Genomic DNA, 21,088 nt, shown 5'->3' on the forward strand with positions numbered 1-21,088 from the left:
GCTCCCATCCTGCCTGTGACCATCCCCATGGCACAGCCCCTGCCCTGGGGCACTGCTCGCACCCTTCTTCCCAGAGCTCCCCATACCCAACACAGCCACAGCTCCTCCCGGCCAGGAGACCCCACAGCAGTGAGAATGGTGGTACCAGAAGCTGGGAAAGCCAAACTAAAACATAGTACTCAGGAAAGCACTATAAAATGCTTTTACACATGTTAAATTTTGAGGCAGTCACATTACTTCTGTATTCCATTATTTGAGAAAAGCTTTCCCTAAAACATTCCAATCTGCATTATTTACATTAAAACACTAGGCAGCTATAATTCCTGCTTATTGCCAGCCAATTTTACTTAGTTTTTAATACTGCACTGCTAACATTACAATAAGTCTATATCGAAATCTCACTGCCTTTTCTTCTTCACAGCTAGTTCTCCTAAAGCAAAGTTGTGTGTATCTGCACTATTAGGTCTATATTTAAATTCTATTTCAGAGCCATAAGATATAACCTTCTCTGTATACATGTTCGCAATATTTATGTTTCTTATTTTCAGTATCTTACTCCCTCCTGGATAAATGTATTTCTTTTCTCCTGTAGCACAAGATTCTTCACATGAAATGCAATTTCACTTCTAATGTAGTCCATATTTTTAAAACGATACAGTAAAAGAAATATTATTTCATAAATATAACAATTCTCCTTATGCTCTGTAATTATACCTAGCACTGTTTCTCATCATTAGAAAACCAAGACAGTTTAGCTCAAGCAAAAGCTCTGGAAGATATTTCACTTTTCCTGAGAAACTCAGGAGCTTTCTTCTAAAAACGAGATTCCCTTCACTCTTCACTGGCTTATTTTTTTTTTTTTTTCCCCTTATTATTATTATTATATTATTTTTAAATTCAACACCTTCCTTGTGACCACGTCCCATGCTGGGCTTGAACATCATGTGCTGTCAAGCCTGCCGGGCCACTCCATGAGCAGAGGGAGGCAGCCGAGTCCGTCACACATCTCTCCACGTCCACACAGCAATTCGCATATTCATGCGGCAAGAATTGAAAAAGGGCCCGCACTCGCTGCTATCACACCTTTTTCCCTCCCACTAAGCGCCAGTGCGGTGTATGAAGCGGCTTTGCCCTGTCGCTGCAGCCACAAGCCGGCTGCCTTGCGGGGCAGACAGAGACAGACAGCAAGCGCTGCCTGATCAATGGACTTCTGCCCAACTCTTTACCACAAAGAACAGGGCAGGCAACAACCCAAAATATTTTTAGGTAGATATTGAGACCTACGAAGCTAACTGCACAGAGGCCCAGGACGATCCCCCGGCACCAGAGACACCTTCTGTGGGTCCCAAGCAGCAACGCCGAGCCCTGCTTCAGCTTCTCTCTTTGAGCATCCCCAATGCTCGCCAAGTCCGAGAGCTCCGCGTGGGTTTCCGACCACTGACCGCAGGAGTGATGTGCTCAAGCTCAGTATTAATGTAAAGAACCATAGCAGCAGCATTATTGAACAGCTCCGGCCCGCCTGGACATCTATATTGCACTAACTTGGATACAGGTGATAGGCACCTAAGATTAGAGAGACCGATAACTGTATATTCCTAAAGGGCCCTGTCCTTCTGGATAGATTTTTCAGAGGATGAATTTACTTTGTCTAATCCAGAAAGCAAGGTCTTTCCAGCAGTATTCAGACATATTACTAGTTTTTAGGGATACTGGACACCCTGCCTCACCTACAAGCAGAGCAGAACCACCCCATCCTACTCCCAAAATCCCTTGGACCCTCCTCCCACTCACAGAGGCATTTGGCAAGAACCACACCAGTTTCCTGCCAGAGGATTTTACAAGAGAAAGGCAAAGCTGCCCTGTCAGAGCTGCAGCGTAAATGCACGAGGCAGCATCCTCCTGGAGCCTGGCATTACCGACTTGGGGTGCCTGCCTGCGACTGCATACTGGTGGATGGAGAGCACGAAGAGACAGCTCTGTGCAGGCCCCCAGCTTTTTGCAGCCTCGTGCTCAACTCTCAAAGGCCTGCAGGTTGCATTTTGAAAGCAGGGTGCAGGCTGCGTGCTGTAGTTTAGCCTCCCATAAGCACACCAGGGCTGTGCTCAGCACAGGCAGTTTGGATCCAGTTGGGTCTTCCCATTGTATTTGTGAAACATTTCCCAGGAAACCCATGTGCCAGCAGAAAGCTGCCCAGCACTCAAGGTAGCAGACAGCTTTAGGAGTGTTATTAATAACACTCAGCGAAAGGAAGGACAAAATCCATAGGACTGATTCATTGTACACTGCACCGCTCTTCTGTAAAGATTTCTCCCCATGCAAATGCTTCAGAGCATTAACATAATCCCCACATTCCACTATGAGAAAAATAAAGTCTAACAGGCAGCCAGAGGGAGGTTAACTGATAGCCAGCCACAGGGTAACGCAGAGACAGAGCGCACCCTTGCCAGTTCCCCTGTGCCAATCCCCTCGCAACAGCATCTTCCTGTTAGTGCAGAGATGCAAAACAAATTCTTTTCACACAAGCATATCCCACTACAGATCCATCTGTGGTCACACAAAGAGCCTGAAGTAGGACAGAGGCTTTTACCTGGCTTTTTCAATTTAAAGGCTGAAGCCCAGGCTAAATAATCGTAACTCCTGCTTGTTTCTACAGGACATTTTTACTTCATTATACTCATACAAAGCTCCCTGGGCTGCAGCAACGTGACAGCCTTTGTGTTTATTGAGTCAGAAACAGGCAATTTCATTATTTCTTTGATGACACCTTCGAGAACCCCACCAGCATCAATCTGTCACCTCTGCTTAGTCAGATGACACAGATTTGAGCTGACTTTATAGCAAGTACTTTTAAGAACTGAGAACACAGAGAAACAGTCTTGCCTTCTCTTATAGTAAACGTAAAGTGTTAAACTTGATGAATTGCAGGTACTCAAAGCTCTGACCATTGCTTAATGAACTACGCATAACGGAAACGCTCTCTGGAGAAGTACAGATATTATACAAGGATGAAATAATATCGAGGCTGTGATCTCTCAGCAATTCCATGCGAAGAAAGAAAAGCATGACCATGCTGGCACACGGACCACTCAATTCTCTGACCCTCTTCTTACTACAGGCTTGAGCTCACTGCTGACACACTGATTTTAGGCTTAAGGACACAATGAAGTGCACTACTTCTACTTCATTAATTAGAAGCTCATGGTTATGGTTAAAAGACACCTATTTTATATGCATACATGTGTGCAGTTTGGATCTGTGTTTCAATTTCTACAGAGTTGGCATTTCTTCCACATGCTTCAAGAAGAGACAACATCAGTGGAAAAGGGAAGCCAAGTACAGGAACGGCACGGCACAGACACACATTTGAGTCAGGACTCTTGCAGAGACCAGCTGGCTGACCAGAGACAAGTCCAGGTCTTCATTCTCTGCACCACCGCTTTATTTTCCACCCAATTTTTTTCTTTTTTTTTTTTTTTTGATTCAGACTGACATCTTCAGAGCCAAAATATCTCTCATGCTGTAATTATAATCACCATACACCAAAATGAGTGCTCCCATGCAAAACAAGCAACTCAATGCAAACAACAGCTGAGAATCCACTTCATAAAACCAGAAACCCTTTGGTATATTTGCCATACAACTGGAATGAGATACCCTTCGCCATTACAGCTTAAAGGATCATGCAAACTTCCAACTATCCACTATAGAAGAACAGATAAAAGCGTTCAAAGCTAAATAAAAATAGCAGCAACGCATCACTTGCAGAAAGTTGTGTTAGGCTAAGGTATCATCATTAAATGAGATAAGACTTCACCCAAACATTGGCTTGCTTCCACCAGCCCATACTACTCAAGAAATAGGAGGAACTAAGCTAATAAAACAGATCTTTTCTACCTACATAAGAAAGTTAAAATGTTCCCTTTCTAAATCTCTCTTCTGGCCAAGGGTTATGCAAAGCAAGAGGGGCCTGGTTAAATTGTAAGATAAATTTGTGTTCCTTCTTTTTTTTTTTAAGAAAAAAAAAGTTGCCAGTTCAAACTCCATCCTCAAGAAGCCTTCGAGAATTAAGTTCCTTTTCCAAATATTTTTAACAAACAAATATCCATACCGCACAAGTTCTACAGCCACAGAAAGCAAAGATGACTTTGTACATGGAAAATGGAACACCAGGCCAATCTGGGATACCAACAATAAACAAAACATCAATTTCTACAGCACACAGGTATTCATGGCTTTCTCTTACTGAGGAAATCCAGTAGGCAGATGCCCCTTTGTAACGCTAACTACCATCACCATAATACACTCACCATTTGTTGTCAGCAAAATCCTGGAGCTCAGGAACATTCTTAGAGGTACTCATCTTAGGCGTGGGCACACCATACCAACACAGATCAACTTCATGTCTCCTCTCCTCACTGCCTTAGGCATTACTTTTCCCCACAGCTCCTTCACATTGCTATCACTTCTCACCCCACTCCCACCACCTGCTCTCCACAGCTGAGCTCTGCAGTCCCAAATCATCATATAAATGACTACACCTGTGGCCAGGGTGAGCCTTTGCACTGGCTGCATTAGGAATGGTTCTGCGGCCCTTTGGAATGCAGCAGCTGCAATTCCTTGTTCTTCTGCTAGCAAAAAAAAATAATAGCAATTTAAACAAAAACACAATTCCCACTTACATCATGATGTTAATCATGCAAAATATTCTTCTCACTAAGTTTTCTGCTCCTGAATGCCTGGAGCTGCCTTTTTTTTATACACCTTCGCACCACAGGTATACAGAAGAGACACACCAAAGCTGAAAGAACATCAACTGGCTAAAGGCATGCTGAGGACTGAAGTGGGTAAGAGCCGCCTCAGGTGGCTAATACTCCTGCAGCAGTGCTCACACCGTTTTTGGAACCATCCACTTTAGCCTTAATCTATGAGAAGGGCAATCTGGGCTGATACATGTGCCACATATCCTGATTTTCTCTAAGGCAATGCAAAAAGATCTGAAACATAGCTTTTAAAAAATTTATATCCTAACTGTTCTTCTCTTTTATTTGCTCCTATTTTAAGCTCTCAGGTATTCATATTGCTGCAAGATTGTCTGGCCCAGTCTTCTTGTTCTCCAACAAGAAATATCTGAGTAGGCATCCCATCTCTGACAGCCCGCTCTGCAATGACAAAGTATATCATGTCTGTGTTCATTCAGCCTCCAGCCCCTCTCATACAACTGACAAAGGAGGTGCCAATTGTCAGGGTATTTCCTTTCTGCCAAGCACTGCCAGCTTGGCCAGCATCACATTAGCAATAGCCAGAGGATTGTTAGAACCTGGCCCGCTGAAGTGTTTCAATTTTAGCAGATCCATGCAGTCGTATGCTATAAAACAGCAGCTTAAAGTCTAGCTGACTAATTAGGTCCCCAGCTCAGAATATTGATTTTGTTTTTAAATGCTTCTTTTCTTGCCTTCTTTCCAATCCCATTGACTGTCTCAATCTAGGCTTAAATTGTATAGCAATACTGAGCAGACTAAGTAGCTGTAACACACTGCCTCTTTGACACTTAGAAGGCTTGAAAAATATTAGACAATGTTCTAAGTATTTATAAACGCTGTAAAAGGAAGAGATCGTTTTTAGCATCTCAGATTAAAACCACCTCAAGCTTGGCCCTGATTCTAGGACCTACAAAGAAACATTGGTGAACTCTGTTTCCAAACTTTTTACATTGTATGACACCCATCAGTATAGCAGCAAAGTGAAGAAAAAAAAAAAGAAAAAAAAAAGAGAGAGGGAGAACACACATTCAGTACAGATTTAATGCTTATTTTACTGCTCTCTTCCAAACTGCAGAACCCGGTGCCTTGAATTGCAGTGTAACATTGCCACCAGGCGGGCAAACGCTCTCCTTCAGCGTGCCAGCACCCGTCCTTCAGGGAGGCTTGATGAAGCTGGAAGGGCCTGGGTTTCACAGGCCCGAGCCCCCCTAACAAGCAGGCATTGTTTGAACACCTGCACATCTCCCTGTGCAGCTGGGAGGGTGCCAGCACCGCCGCTCGCTGCTGGCCGCGGTTCAAACCGTGACCTTTCCAGGCAGGAAGCAGGCAAAGGCTGGAGTTTCATGTCAGAAAGCTGGCAGAAGGAGCAGCGAGGGAGAAACCGAGACAGCAGGCCACCCAAGCCACGTACCGAACAGAACTTTCAGAAATGTCATTGGTCTCCCTCCCCATCCACTTCTTCTGAAAGCCCCTTCTTTGTTGGGGAGAACACTCAGCAGCCAGCACGCATTTGGAAAGATGCGCACGAGCTGCGGGAATGAGGCAGCAGCTCGGCCAGCACACAAGGATATGTGAGTTTTAGCATTCGGGGCAGTGAGGATGCATCACTTATGTCGCACAGTGTCAGTAAGCAAGTAGCAGCTTTACAGAAACTTGTGTGAAGCTCCCCAAACTCAGAATAAAAAAATCAAGGCAACCTAAGGCTTGATATTCTTTGCTGCTAATGAAGAACAATTAGGAAAAACAGCTACTAAGCCTCTCTGCTTCCTCCTTTGCTGAAAGCTTGTTTGTTACTAAATCTATTTCACACATGATCACAGGTATACAGTGTACGGACAAGGCTCTCCTTGGAAGAAATCTAGGGAATGCAGTCATGAAACCTTTCATAAAATAAAGCAACAACCTTTACAGTTGCAGCCAAAAGGATTTAAAAAAAAAAATCCAACAACAAACAAAAATAGTTGAGCTTGGTAAACAATGGGACCTTTTCCTGCCTCAAAACTACATGGACATAGTCCTTAGGAACAGGTGAACTCCTAAATAATCTAGAGTATACTTAAAGCTTCCTGAATAACGGGTGACAGAAATCAAGCATCCATCACTTACCTAGCAGCACAAGCTTTATGAGCTTTCACATGAAATCTGCTGTGAAGAACAAAAAGCTACACGAAGAATTTCACTTAAAACGCTACCAGCAGAAAGAGGATCTCAAACTTTGCCTTAGTGTCAGTATTTCAAATAGGTCTCTTGTGGATAATTTGTCACCTCTGCACTAACTTCACTTACTTCTGTGATCACAGATGTGATTACATAATATTCCTGCAGGTTATTAATGCAAATTTCATAGAAAAAAAAGGAGAAATCCATGTACTGCTTAAAATGACTTCAAGTGACCAAAATCTTGGCTGCATTTCTTGCAAATGGTATTTAAATTAGCTTAGGTATCTACTTCAGGAAGTTGTTGTGTTTCTTCGATTGTTTTTTAATACTCACTCCAACTTCAGTTTAAAAACTCAGTGTGCAAAACAATATTGGGGTATCACCAGCCCTCGTGTTTTGTTGCAATTAATACCCTAGCATTAATGTCATACAAAAAAAAGACTGGTACTATATTTGATACGAAAAAAGTTTGTTAAACTGGTGTACCATTTTTTGCTCTCCTGCTATTTACTTGTGAAGCACTTTTTCAAATGTCTCTCTTCTGGAACAGGAAAGCCCAGAGGAATGGCTAAGGCCTTGTTATTTTGGCAAGCTATTGTTAAGAGAAGGTCTTGGAGCAAGTACAAACTTTATTTTACACTGACGCTCTAAACAGCTGTTTTGAGAGGGATCTCTTGCACAGTATTTTGGGCAGGTAACAGCATTCAACAATTACTAGAATTGTAACGGTATTCAAAACACTAAAAGCCAAGCATTAGCTCCAAAGATGTACTTTATTTCAGTATAAAGCAGATTGTTTAGGCATTATTTCTTTTTGTGAACATCCACTGTATGATCAGCAGGTCCTGCTTTGAGGACATAGCTGCTTGATAATAGACAAAGACTCCAGCACAAGACAACAAAAATACAGATGCACAGAACAAGTGCTGCTTAGACACTCGAGCTGATGGTCTAAACTGCAACCAGTTCAAACAGATGATATGACCAAAAATGTAAGTACAGCTCCAGCCCAGCCAGAACTGCATACCCAGAAGTGGAGTCCTTTTTATTACAAATAAAAAAATCACATTGGGCTTCCTGAAAAAAAACAACAACAAAAAAAGAAAAAGAACCACACCATACTCCTTCCCTCTCCCTTTAAAGCCACTTTTGAACTGTCCCTGACTTCACATCAAAATTGTGCTGTGGCATGCCAGTATTTTATAAAATACAGGAGATCTACAGAACGTAGTGTGAATTAATAATGAACAGTTGGTAGTAAGCATTTCACAGATATTTTTATCTCAATACTTCTGTTCCTTTTCCAATTGTGATCTTTTCCCCAGGACTTACACCTATCCATAAAAGTGAATCTCATTCTCGATTTGCAGAATTCTCATGCATTTGGCATCTGAGCTCAGTGCATTAACAAGTGTTTCTGGATGTCATCTGTGTCCCTTGGGTACATAGCCGAGTCCCATCACTCCGAGCAGAAAAAGTAATTCATATACTGTCAGTCAGCACAACACGCAAAAATGCACCGAAGGCATGTTGATGCAGTGTTGAGAAACATTCCAACATTGTAACTTATTCTGGTTTCTGTGTTGTCCAATACTGACGGAGAAAAGTTATATTTACAACACTCATCTCATACATGAATATTTCCATTTGGTCCTAGCCACCTAATTAGTATTAACAATCTAAAAAAAATGGATAACTTAAGGATTATTCTGGTCCACTGAAGCCTTTTATAGCAAGTTCTCCATTTTGAAGGCATGATGCTGGAAAAGGAGTCCCAATACCTTCTGAAAAAGTATTTTTTTATGCACCATTCAAGGCAATTAGATCATAAGATGGAAAAGCCTCCTACATGACTACAGAAAAAGGAGACAAGTATGTACATCCTTTCACACTCCTTTGTGTGATATGAGTGAGACTCAAAATTCACTAGATATGAGTAGTCAGATAATGTCCTGATTGCTACAAGACCAGATTTTTTTTTTTTTTTTTAAATCGATGAAAACTACCTTTAGCAAAGGGTACAAGCAGATATGCATCTAATCAGCCATAACATCCATTTCTTTCAGCTAGCATCAGAACTAGGACTACAGTTAATGGCAAGGAGAACTAATTAAAAGGTTTTTACAAAGCTGCCGGTATTACCAAGTTTCAGAAGGTGCAACTCCTAGGCACAGACTCTGGCAGAATCTCGATTGACCTGAGTTTTCTGCTCATGGAGGAAGGGTGATGGGAAAGATGACATTCCTATCTCTTACCAAAACTTGACAACAATCTCAAGCCAGTATTCAACATCGGTCAAGGTCTAGCTCAGTAATTACAAGACAAGACATTTGGAATTAGAGATAATGTTTAGTGAAAAGAAAGGACTGCCTTCCAAATCTGCCATATTTGAACAAAAAAACACAAAACTGAACATATTAAACACTGTTTGTGCTTACAACCATAATTATGGAACTCACGCATTAGGGGGAGAGTTTTCTCACCACTACTGCAAAGGAGCTACAAAAACATGTTTAATGGGGGGAAAAAAAATCCCTTCCAAGCATTCAACCCTCCCCACAATTTTTTATTAAAACCTGCAAAGGCTTCAGGTATACTAATTTTCAAAGGGGATGAAAAAATTCAAGAGTCATTGAACTAAATTCAATTCAGAGAGCTGATTCTCTTAACACATAATTAAAAAACAATTTTCTTAAAAAAAATTTTTGCACATTTTCCCCCAGCAATCTATAAAATGCAAACAGTATGCTAGAAAAGTTTGAACATAAGGGAATGCGCTTTGGAAACATTATTAAAACATGTTCCTATAGAATGACATTATCAAGTTTACATTACTTCTTTGCATCTGATTGGACACTTTTGAGAGTGTTTCTCCCCTCTTTCCTTGGGTCCATGAGAAGCTAGGTTTAGAAAAGAAGAGCTCCCATACTGCCAACTTCACTCTGTTCCTTTACAAAAATTTCGAAGTACTGATAAATGATAGTGACAGCGAGCAAGATTCCAGTTCCAGACCCAATTGCCCCAAGGAAGTCTGCCAACACAGAGAGGGCGCCGATACAGAGACCACCAAATGCAGCAGCTGTAGGGATGTACCTGTAAAACAAGGTGGGAATAGAAAAGGTACCCTTAGAGCTTGCTCAGGATATTTCAAATGTAATAGTTTCCATATACTGCTAATCCTATGGGAGGTATCTAAATCAGAGGCTAGTTTTTCCCACAGAGAACCAATCCCACAGAGAAATGACTGCATAGATAATCTAAATCAGGTGCTTAAAAAAAGACAAATTAAATGAATGGAAAAAAAACAATGGCAGGATATTCTTTACTGTTATAGGTCCACCAATCCAAGATAAGGCACATGCAATAGTATAATAGAAAAATTCAACCTGACTGGAAGGGAAAAACATGCTAAGCTAAGACAAGAAAATATTCCAATCTCCCATGTAATTAAGCACAAATTTATGGCTACTAGATCTTCAAGTCACTTGCAGACGAGTGAAACATGAAGTTGCAATAACATTTCTGTAACATGAAGGGTGCACAGGTTCCACCCTGTAATCAGAAAAGCTAGGGATCAACCGCTGCCTACTTTTACACCTACTGTATTTAAGTAGCTACTAACTTGAGAAATGATTACTCTGAAAACAGTACCCTTAAGACACATTAACAATTACATTAAAAATACCATTCATCAGTTTGAAGCAGTAAAGTATAGACAAACTCTCACTATTCAGGCACAGTTTCTAACTGCAAGGCTGTGTTGTGCAAATCCAGCTGTTAATGAGGCTGCATTCTGTGTCTCATGCATGCAACAAAGCTTCAGGAATAGCCACACTCTGGCATCCAGAAAACGGAACTCAAAGCAAAATTTGCAGTGTGCTTTCCTGTAACACTCTGCATAAATAACCAATGAAATGTGTAGCTTACCTGTTTAGTTCATGTACCATTGAAGTTTCTCTGTGGCCTCGCATTACCATTTGTTGTTCTTTCAATTGTTTGGCAACCTGTATTGAATCAAGGAACAGAGTGAGTTATTTTAGTGCCATTTGCCAAGGTCACAGAACCTAATACTATGAGAAAACAGAAGCAAGACATTTCAAGTAAACTGTTTTTGTTGTTGTTTTACTGTATATTGTTCATCTGATTTAAAAGTATCTAGTATTTTAACCTTGGATAGACTGCAGTCACAGGCACTTCTCTACAATGTCAATTATGCAAAGCTTTTTGGATAATTCTAGTCCTACTGAAAATAGGAAAATGCAGAAATTGGTAGGCTATCCTACATGTAATTCAGTTCATGTTTTGCTACCTACCATCTCCTAATTAGGGTTTAGTGGACGTCAGTAAGAATATCCCATGAAGTGTCCATTCTTACAGTTCCGTTTCCCACAATCAGTTGAGCTAACTACTTATTTGTGGGACCATATTAGAAATGAAGTGACTGAGAAAGAATCCCTTCTTGGCATATTAATCTTTAAATGGATTTCTGCAATTGTATGGTATTACAATAGAGCCCTGCAAACATCTACTAACAACTGAGGGGAACTGGAACTCTAGCAGAGGAAGTTGCCTGTCACTCGGTCAAACGTACTGGGAAAACACTTTCTGATCATTAAGCTACCAGTTTTCCACTATATTGTGAACGTTTAAGTAATGATTTATCTATTTTTATTTTTGACCTTGTTTATAACTTTTCTCCAGTATCCAGAAACTATACTGAAGTGTTACAAGCTGCATGTTGGTTTAAACTGAAAGAAAATCTAGCTATACTTAGCTGTGAGTGCCTCCCTGCACATCTGATAACAAGCAGCTGGATGCAAGGCTGAGAGAGTGCTCGTGCTGCTAACTATTCAACTATCACATAGTTATTAAAGAACAGATTAAACCATTCTATCTGGCTGTCAAACTTGATTTCCTACCCCAAACCACGTAATACAAGCATACCACGATGACAACTATTCCCATCTTGTTTTCCAATTTCAATTTCAGAATGATATAGTTGCTGGGTATCGAATATCTTGTCACAAATGGAAATTAAAAAAGCTAGTCACAGGTACATTACTACACTGCACTACATTGTCAGTTATCAGGTCTCTCTAGTTAAAAAGAACAGCTTGTAGTTAACCTTCCCCAATACAAACAAAAAACTTTTTATGCCAGAAAGGATCTTGCAGGTAAAACTTAAATATCCGTTAAGTGGCAGCTGCCTTGCACACAGCGTAGCTGTCATTTGGCACTAAAGAGTTTTCAGTGTGTGTTACCTGGCCTGCCCTCGCACTGATCAGATTCTTGTAGCAATGTCAGAAGTTTCCTAATGCCAATAAAAGCAACTATTTGTCTATTGTTGTTGTTGCTTTTGAAAAAAATATCAGTAAAGAAAACAGGGCAAAAAATACCTGCATGCTACCTTCATCCTCCCCACTTAAAAAAAAGCCCCTTCTGATCCAGAATCAAAATCACTATATATATAAATGACAAATATTACTAAGGTGATTACCAGCCTAACAGCTATTTCAGGAGAAAGCATTTATTTTACAACAGCCCCTCTGTTTTCATCACGTAAGCTTACATCATTTGTCATTTTAAACTTACATCTTTGGCAGAGGAGCCAGAGACTTCGATCCATGTTTTAGAGAAGAAAGCACAGGAGCCCAACATAAATACAATATAAACAACTGCATGGACGGGGTCTTCTAACACTGAAGAAAAGGACTCTGGAGGTGACAAATAATAACAAAGTCCACCAACAGGATAAGCACGAGCAGGGCCGCCAGATGACGTGTCCTAGAAGAAGGAAGCAAGCAGTCAACAAATTTTCTCACTATTTCTTAGCCATTAAGCTAAGACTGGAGTTACATATCACCTTTATGTCACTGTACATCACTGTGTTTACAGCAGCACACAAAGATAAAACTTTACTATCATAAGCAGTTTCTAATGTGGAAACAGAAAACAATAAGGAACAGTAAAAATACCCGCCCTAGTTAAATGGAGACTTAACATCTACACTCGTCACAGCAAGTCTCATACTCCACCAATTTAAACAAATTACTAATCTAGGAGCTTCAGCGTACATGACCACCCGTAGAAATGTGCCTTTATGTTTACAGAGACCATCTCTTCAATTACGCATGTTAACGGCACTCTTACAGAGCTGTACGCAAGATTAAAAGGAATAATACTCACAGACCAAGTGCCCAGCAGGCTAACCAGTAAGTTGCCACTGAAGCGTGCAGAAAGCATCTGGGAGATGACGTACAAGTTTGACACCAGAGCAGACTGAAGAATAATGGGAATGTTGGACGTATAGAACAACTTGATAGGGTAGGTGTTGTACTGGCCACGGTAGCGAGCAGATTTGATAGGAAGATCCACTCTGAAGCCCTGAAAAGTTTCCAAAGGAAAGTCCCACATTATACCTTGATGACATGAACCTGTTCCGCAGGTGATGAATTGCAAGTGCAAAGCTTTGACAGCAACAGAAAACAACATGCAATTAATTTTTGCAAGTACACATAGTCTATCCACAGGACCATCTGTGAAAACACTTTTACAAGGGGCCTGAAAGCCTGCAGGATTGTCTAAATTCATAAAAGATACGAAACACTTTGATGTGAGAAGACATCTAAAGTTGCAAGAAGACTGAACATTGTGTCCAGGAAAAGAAACATATAACTACTCAAAACTTCTGATGTTCTCCAGTAGCTCCCTGCAACGAACAAGTAAGCGATACACAGACTTAAAGACTTCAAAGTATTTTCCAGCGAAAATGCTATTGCACTTTTGTTAGGCTACATTACACACACACATTTACCACCCTCCCCAGCAGCTCTCAAATCTTTTGAATGACTACAGTAATCACGGAAACTGATTAAAATAAGCTACTATTAAATAAACATGTAGATGTTGCAGGCATAAAAATGAATCTTCTGAAAGTGAAAATATAACTTCTTGTAAGAAGAAGCAGATTACAGATCTTTTTCCATACAAATAGTTTTACGGTCCTCTTTATTCCAACTGACCTGGAAGTAAATTACAATAGCAAACACAAAGATGGTGGCAATCAGATTCATAAGGTTGGGGAGATTCTGACGGTAAAAGGCCTCGCGGAGAGCTCTGACTTTGTCTGTACGAGTAGCCAGAAGATGGAACAGAGCAATGATGGCACCCTCAAATTCCATGCCTTGGAAAGAAAAAGAAGTAAGTCAAGTCAAGCATGCTTCGTTTATCTACAGACTTCGGTGCTTTGTCCCATTAGGCATCCTTCCAAAATACAGGATTCATATGGGGATTTCCCCAAGCTTTTTCACCTTGAGGGCACAGAGTTTTGCAACTGTCATTCTTCACATCAGTTGTATTCTTTCCAAGAATTTTTGGAAATCCCCCACTAGCAGCCTAGAAACTAATCGCTATCCAAAGACCAAATGGGGTAACTTTACAGCTCTCTAAAAACATTGACATTTATGAAGTTCTTTCAAAAAAAAGTTTTTTTTCACTGTACTATTCTATGTAAGAATGTATAGAGTTGGAATTTTAGAAGACTAGAGGGGGCAGGTAACTTGGTTTATTATGTTTTATATAATAAAATAATTCAAATCTAATGCAAATAAAGAAAAGACTATGCCATATTACCTCGTCCTGTGTTCACTGTGGTGGGGCTGAATGCCTTCCACACAATAGTCTCACAGATATTGGTAGCAATGAAGAGGGAAATGCCAGAACCGAGACCATATCCTTTCTGCAGGAGCTCATCCAAGAGCAGAACTATCAATCCAGCAACAAAAAGCTACAGTAAAACAAAACGACAAACCAGCATTACTCACATTCCCTTTTTGTTTGTTAAAAAACTAAGAACTAGAGGAAGAGGACTAGAAATTACCTGAATTGTGATAAGCAAGCAGATACCAGCACCCATCTCAGATGGGTCTCCATACATTCCAGTCATTACATAGACAATAGACTGACCGATGGTAATGATCATTCCAAACACTGCAGAACACAAAAAAGAAAGTATGCATTTGTCCTGGAGATTTATGTCCCTGGGCAATTAGAGAAATATAAAATCAATCAGTAGTGGAAGTTGGGAAGGAATACATAAGTCATGGGACATATTTAAATTCAAGGGCAAATTAAGTTTCTTGTCTGAAATCTATATATTTGAAAATACATATATGCAAAGAGTTCAAAAGCAAATACATTTAGAAGCAGATATTTTAGGTTGCTGAAGGTGTCTTTAGATATCGAAAACTCTGAGAACGTTAAGACATTACTGTAGCTATGTATGATTCTTTTTTCCAGTAAACAGCTCAGTAGGAGATGTGGTGCCACACAAAACAGCTAGAGAATATTCATGTTTATCTAAAAGCCATCTCTCTCTTATTGCTAAAGAAGAGCCATGCTTGAAACTGCAAGGTAACAACAACTACAGCTAGTAACTTAATCTAAAAAAGTTAGGTATCTATTAATGTTGACCAACACGATTCAAAGTTTAGGTCCACACAGTCTATATATTGTTTAGTTTACCCGATGAGATTACAGTACCAATGTCAGTTGCACAGATACATTTCCTTTACAAACCTATTTGAGGCTTAACAGCTAGCGAGCCAGACAGCAGCCAATAAGAGACTGCTGAAATAAAGAAATTGGTAGCACAATGTGAACACACAGCATGACAGCAGCCCATACATCTGACTCCAACGCTCACCACAGGGTAGGTTTGCAGTATCTGTTGTTACGGTTACATACTCTAAAACATTCTGCCTTGGCCTACCAGCTGTTACTTACGTTTCTGTGCTCCATTGAAGAGAGCTCTGTCCTTTGGAGTGTCACCAACTTCAATTATCTTGGCACCTGCCAAGAGCTGCATGATGAGCCCAGAAGTGACAATAGGTGAAATGCCCAGCTCCATCAACGTCCCTGCCAGACACAGGAAGCACAAGGAACTTCAGAGATGCCTGGAGATGGCGCACCCCAATATTTCCTTTAAAGTTTGACTTTCCACCCCTTGCATCATGACGAATATAAAACCCCAAATCTCCATAAATATAAGAGGTTTCAATGATAACAGAACCAGGTTAAATGTCAGATTGGTAAGTAATGCAGTCCTTCTCAGTACCTTAAGAACTATATTCACTGAAAAAGACTTGTGCTGTCAGGAACAGCTTTCCTGTATATAGGAGAAGGTAGGAATTTGTTTTCTGTCTTTGACGATCCGTCACTTTATTATTTATAACTTTAAACACAAGATTTTTTTTTCAGGAGTGCTCCTAGTTACATACTTATACACCCATTTCATTATGATGCTTCATTAACAGCTACATTAAAAGGCCTCTACAATAAACTGAAGTGATAAGAATTTTAATCTTCTGTGAGGCAGACCCAAAGATGTCACCCAGAAAACCACAACACAAGCAAATACAGGTTGAAATATGATTCAAAAAGCTTGGAAGATACATGGAAGACATTACCAGCAGCAACGCAGGTAATTAGGAACTGTCTCTCTGCTAATCCCTTCTCCCCACAAAATGGTTCTTAGTTTTTGCACTTAACAGATTGCATATAGCCAGCCATAAAGCCATTTTGTGGAAAGGCACAACTTTGTGCAATGCCACAGTGATTTATAATCTTGTATAATAATACACAGAAGAACTTTTTCCTCTTTGTTTCATTTTTCATCTTCATTAAAACAGACCACAAATTAAGAAAAAGTCCAAAAACATTTTGGTTCACATTACAAAAATGCCCTCCAGAAAGACTGGCCATACCTCTATTTGAAGCCAAAATCACTCTCATCCAGTAGAAGGGATCTGCTGAGTCTGATGACATGATGCCAAATAAAGGAATCTGAATAACCAGCCAACAGAAGAAAATAGGATTAAATTAGAGACTTCATAACGTCCATTAAACATTTCGGCTCTTTTTTAAGAACAGTGGAAAGAAGCATACCTGACAGCATACTAAGAAGATGAAGAGTGTGATAGCTGTCCATAGTACCTTTTCCTTAAATTGAATCTAAAGGAAAAAAAAAGAAAAAAAACAAAGATGATAAAGCTGTTGATATAACAAGATCTAGTCGATCGGTAAACTTTCATACCAATATACTCAAGTGCATTTGATTTTCTTGTGAAGGGACAAAGTATAGGGCATTCTGAACAAAATAACTCATTCTTCATCCCTTTAATGCTACAGAGAGCCAAAGCTTCACTAAAGCTTTAATCCAAATAAACAAGCTTATACAAATGAAAGGTAATTCTAGTACTTCCAGAGAAACAAGTCTTACATTTTCACAAGAAAGAGCTTCTAGTGAGGGGCTGGGGTGGGGAACACATCAATATAGAGAAACTTATCCTAACAAATAATCTTAGATTAGAACTTAGGTAGTAAAGATTTTCAGGTTGTTATTTTAAGTGACTTCAGCTTACACTCCAATACACACTGCTTTCAACATCTCACTGCTATGACAAAACCAAATCTGTGCAAAAGCATCCATGGTACAGGATGACAAGCACAAGCACTCCACTAAGAATAACTGTGCCTACACAATTGCCGTTCTTCCTACAGGTAAAAAAAAAAAAAGGCAAACTAAGCTGTAAACATATCATATGACAGAAATATAAACCTATGAGTAGAATTTTACCAACTTACCTTCCGTTCTGGCTTTTGGATTTCAGGGAGGATAACACAGAAGGGCTTGATTACTTCCAGAAATTTTACTGTAAAGAAATTAGTTAAAAGACAAAATAAATACACACATAAAAGAACATCAGGAAAAGCTCAAATAAAATTGAATTTGGATTCTTTACGTGTTAAAACTTGCACTTAAGGACAAAGCTTTTTTTTTTTAAGTGGTCTCTTTATATGTATACCTTACTAGCTGTGCCTCTGTATAAGTACAATGTGGATTGGAAACAGGAAAAAAGAAGTTTTCTCCTTTTGTTGAGTAGGCTGACATGACAGCACATTAAACCTGCTACCGTTTCGCACAAGTTTATCAATACCCTTGAACTTTCATTTCATACTAGCTTCTCAACTACCCTGGTATTTGAGAAATACAATACCCTCGATAGTTACAAGTCGGGGGTTACTTTTGGGACATACAGCTGAAGAATTCCCACATACTGTTCATGTGCAACAGTTCAAGTTACTTTCCAGAAGTTCTCATGCACTGACCACCTCCTAGTTAAAAGGACGTATTCCTATATCAGAAGAGTCAAAGCTGTCTGTCTCAGTCTTGGGAAAAAACCACAAAAGAACAGTATCTGCAGTGTCACAAATTCACCTTCAAGCAATCAGAGCTGATTTGGAACAGAGTTAATGCTAAGCTTCTCAAGGCAAACCTAAGACTGCAAATACATTTTGGACTGAATTGAAATGCTTAAGACAACGCAGAAGAACTAAACTACCAATAACCTTCTAATTCTTTGTGGAAGGCAAGTTTAGTATTTCTTAATTCAAAGTATTACTGGCCTGAAAAACGTACACCAGATTGTGGTTTTAAACCTTAACCATGCTGTGAGCCTCTCCTACACCTCAGATAATATTCAGATTGCCTAAGATGCTTTTCAAGAGGTTAGCATGTTCCTTCTCACGGTAGGAAACCTACAAAGACTTTCATAGAATGGCCTGGGTTGGAAGGCACCTCAAAGATCACCCAGTTCCAACCCCCACCATAGGCAGGGACACCTCCCACTACATCAGGCTGCCCAGGGCCTCATCCAGCCTGGTCTTGAACACCTCCAAGGATGGGGCATCCACAACCTCTTGAGCAACCTGTTCCAGCGCCTCACTCCTCTCTGAGTGAAGAATTTCCTCCTATCTCTAATCTAAATCTCCCCTTTTTTTTAAGATTAAAGCCATTCTCCTGCATCATGTCATTATCCAATTAAGCAAAGAGTCGCTCTCCATCTTTTTTATGAGCCCCATTCAGGTACTGAAAGGCCACAACGAGGTCCCCCTGGAGCCTTCCCTTCTATCGGCTGAACAGCCCCAGATCTCTCAGCCTTTCTTCGTAGGAGAGGTGGAGAGATTAATTCACTGGGGTTACTTCCAGACTGCGTACTGACAACAGCAGCGCTCCTTGGCCGCAGCACTAGGACCAGCCCCCCACCTGACAGCCCATCCCTGTTTCTTTGGGCCGGCCACAGCCCGGGCTGGGCAGCACAGGGCATTCCGGAGGACGAGGAAAATGGGATTTCCCCCTGAGAGGAAAACAGCCAAACCAGAGGGAGGGCACCCCCCGAGCGGGGCAAAGAGGCCTGGCTTTGGGCTCAGCGGCCCGGGGGCTGGCGGGGGCAGAGCTGCACCCCCTCAGCCCCCATCCCCCGAGCCCCCATCCCCTCAGCCCTCAGCCCCCATCCCCTCAGCCCCCACCCCCGGCACTCACTGCCCATGGCGGCCCCGGACGGGAGCGAGGAGCGCGGCGGCGGCGGCCCGGCAGGGACACGTCAGGACTGAGCCCAGCCGCCCCCTGCCCCTTCCGCTTCCTGCCACGCGCCGCGTCCCACGGCGCCGCCGCACACCCTGCGGCAAGCAGACTACAAGTCCCAGCCTGCACCGCTCACGGGGTGAAGCACGCCCGCCAGCCAACGCGGGTGCTTATTGGGTCCTTTCAAGTCAATGCAACCAATCGGGTGGTGGAGGGGGGCGCGCGGCTGGATGGGAGTTGTAGTCTCGCGTCTGCGGGCCGCCATCTTAATGAGGCGTGAGAGTGGCAGATAGGAGGCGAGGCGGTGGGGTCGTAGGTCGCGTTGAAGAGAGCATGTTTCAGCAGCCAGGAATCCTGGCTTTGGTTTCAGAGATTCCAAGAGAGAAATAAATACATGAATAAACTCTTTTCATGCATTCTGTGCTTTTACATCTTCAGAAAATAATTTTTTAGACCTTTCCCTGCATTAAGAAACTCCCCACACACCCCTGTACAAAATGGCAGCCAGTGGTGTCACACAGTTGCTGGGTGGATGAGGTTGGATTTAACACAGCCAGGCCAACCTGGGCCTCTAATAAAATATAAAAAGACTGGTAAAAATGTGCAACACCATGCCATGTGTCCAAGAAGTCCTGGCACATTAGCACACCTTCATGCCACGCAGGACTGCCAACAAGTGAAAAGCTAGTGTTAACACACCAATTTCCAATTAATGAGAAAGCAATTGTTTTTGCTGTTAATGGTTGGATTCTATCAGCTTAGAGGTCTTTTCCAACCTAAATGATTGTATGATTCTATGTAGAGTTGATTTAATGAGATCTTTATGGCTTACTACAGGGGCACTGACGTGATTCGCCAAAGTCTGCTGGAAGAGAAGGAAGAATTAGCAGTAATTTTGTGGAAGTCTGAGCAATGAATCAGCAAGAGGGATCCAGTGCATTGATGGTAGAAGCAAGCAGTGAAATGCCAGAATTTTGCTGAATTTATTAAAATAAGGGTAACTTGTGAGAGGTGCTGATAGCATCACCATGCCAGATCACTGTTAAATTAGAAAGGATAACATGGCTTTATCCTTATCTAAACAGCTCATCTGCTTTTAGCCATTTAGAAGTCAGGTGTCTGGGTAGTTGTCTCGGCTCCATGCTCAACAGAGATGCTGATGAGCACTTTTGGAGAAATGTTGACTCCACTTATCTTACATATCTGTGTAAGATGTCTTCTCAAAGGTGTTATCTCTGAATCAAGCTTGGGCATTTTTGAAAGAATCTGAGGGGAAGCTTGTCAGTCTACTGCTTCTATTGTAATTGCTCTTTTGACAAATAGATAATGTCAGACTCTAGGGTCTCAGTCTATTTTCCCTCCACGGTGTTAAGTCTGTACTTAAAAATTGGCTTCTCAGGACACAAAGTCACACCTCTTCTTTATGCCTTTTTTTTTTTTTTAAATGTGTAACATAAAAATAGTTTTTTTATTTTATTTTATTTTATTTTTTTTAAAAGATGTGATTATTTGCATGGGCCGTCAGTCAGGCATCTGGATTTCCTGTCATTTTTTAAAATAATTTTAGTCAATAATGTAATTTGGTTTGCTACTGTAAGAAAATAAACCTTGTAATTAGATATAGAATTGTCTACTTGAACGTGGAAGCTGAAAACTCAGTAGTTTTTGCTTACCTCTCTGTATTTTGTCCATTCTGTATCTGAACAACTTCACATTGGGGATATGAGGATACAGTCCTACAGCT

At 41.0% G+C, this 21,088-nt stretch overlaps 1 protein-coding gene across 1 annotated transcript; it reads right to left on the reverse strand.

Moving 5' to 3' along the window:
• Positions 1–7,674: 7,674 nt before the first annotated feature.
• Positions 7,675–19,456, reverse strand: SEC61A1 (SEC61 translocon subunit alpha 1). Its single transcript, XM_040568842.1, has 12 exons — positions 19,303–19,456; positions 17,565–17,632; positions 16,866–16,931; positions 16,685–16,763; positions 15,705–15,836; positions 14,800–14,909; positions 14,553–14,706; positions 13,943–14,103; positions 13,107–13,304; positions 12,513–12,704; positions 10,848–10,924; positions 7,675–10,013 (listed from the first exon to the last, which is right to left on the reverse strand). The coding sequence occupies exons 1-12, from the start codon at positions 19,307–19,309 to the stop codon at positions 9,827–9,829; spliced, it is 1,431 nt and encodes a 476-aa protein (XP_040424776.1). The 5' UTR covers positions 19,310–19,456; the 3' UTR covers positions 7,675–9,826.
• Between the last annotated feature and the right edge of the window lie 1,632 nt (positions 19,457–21,088).

Source organism: Cygnus olor, chromosome 10 (genome assembly GCF_009769625.2).
Source record: "Cygnus olor isolate bCygOlo1 chromosome 10, bCygOlo1.pri.v2, whole genome shotgun sequence".
NCBI classification, from domain to species: Eukaryota; Metazoa; Chordata; class Aves; order Anseriformes; family Anatidae; genus Cygnus; species Cygnus olor.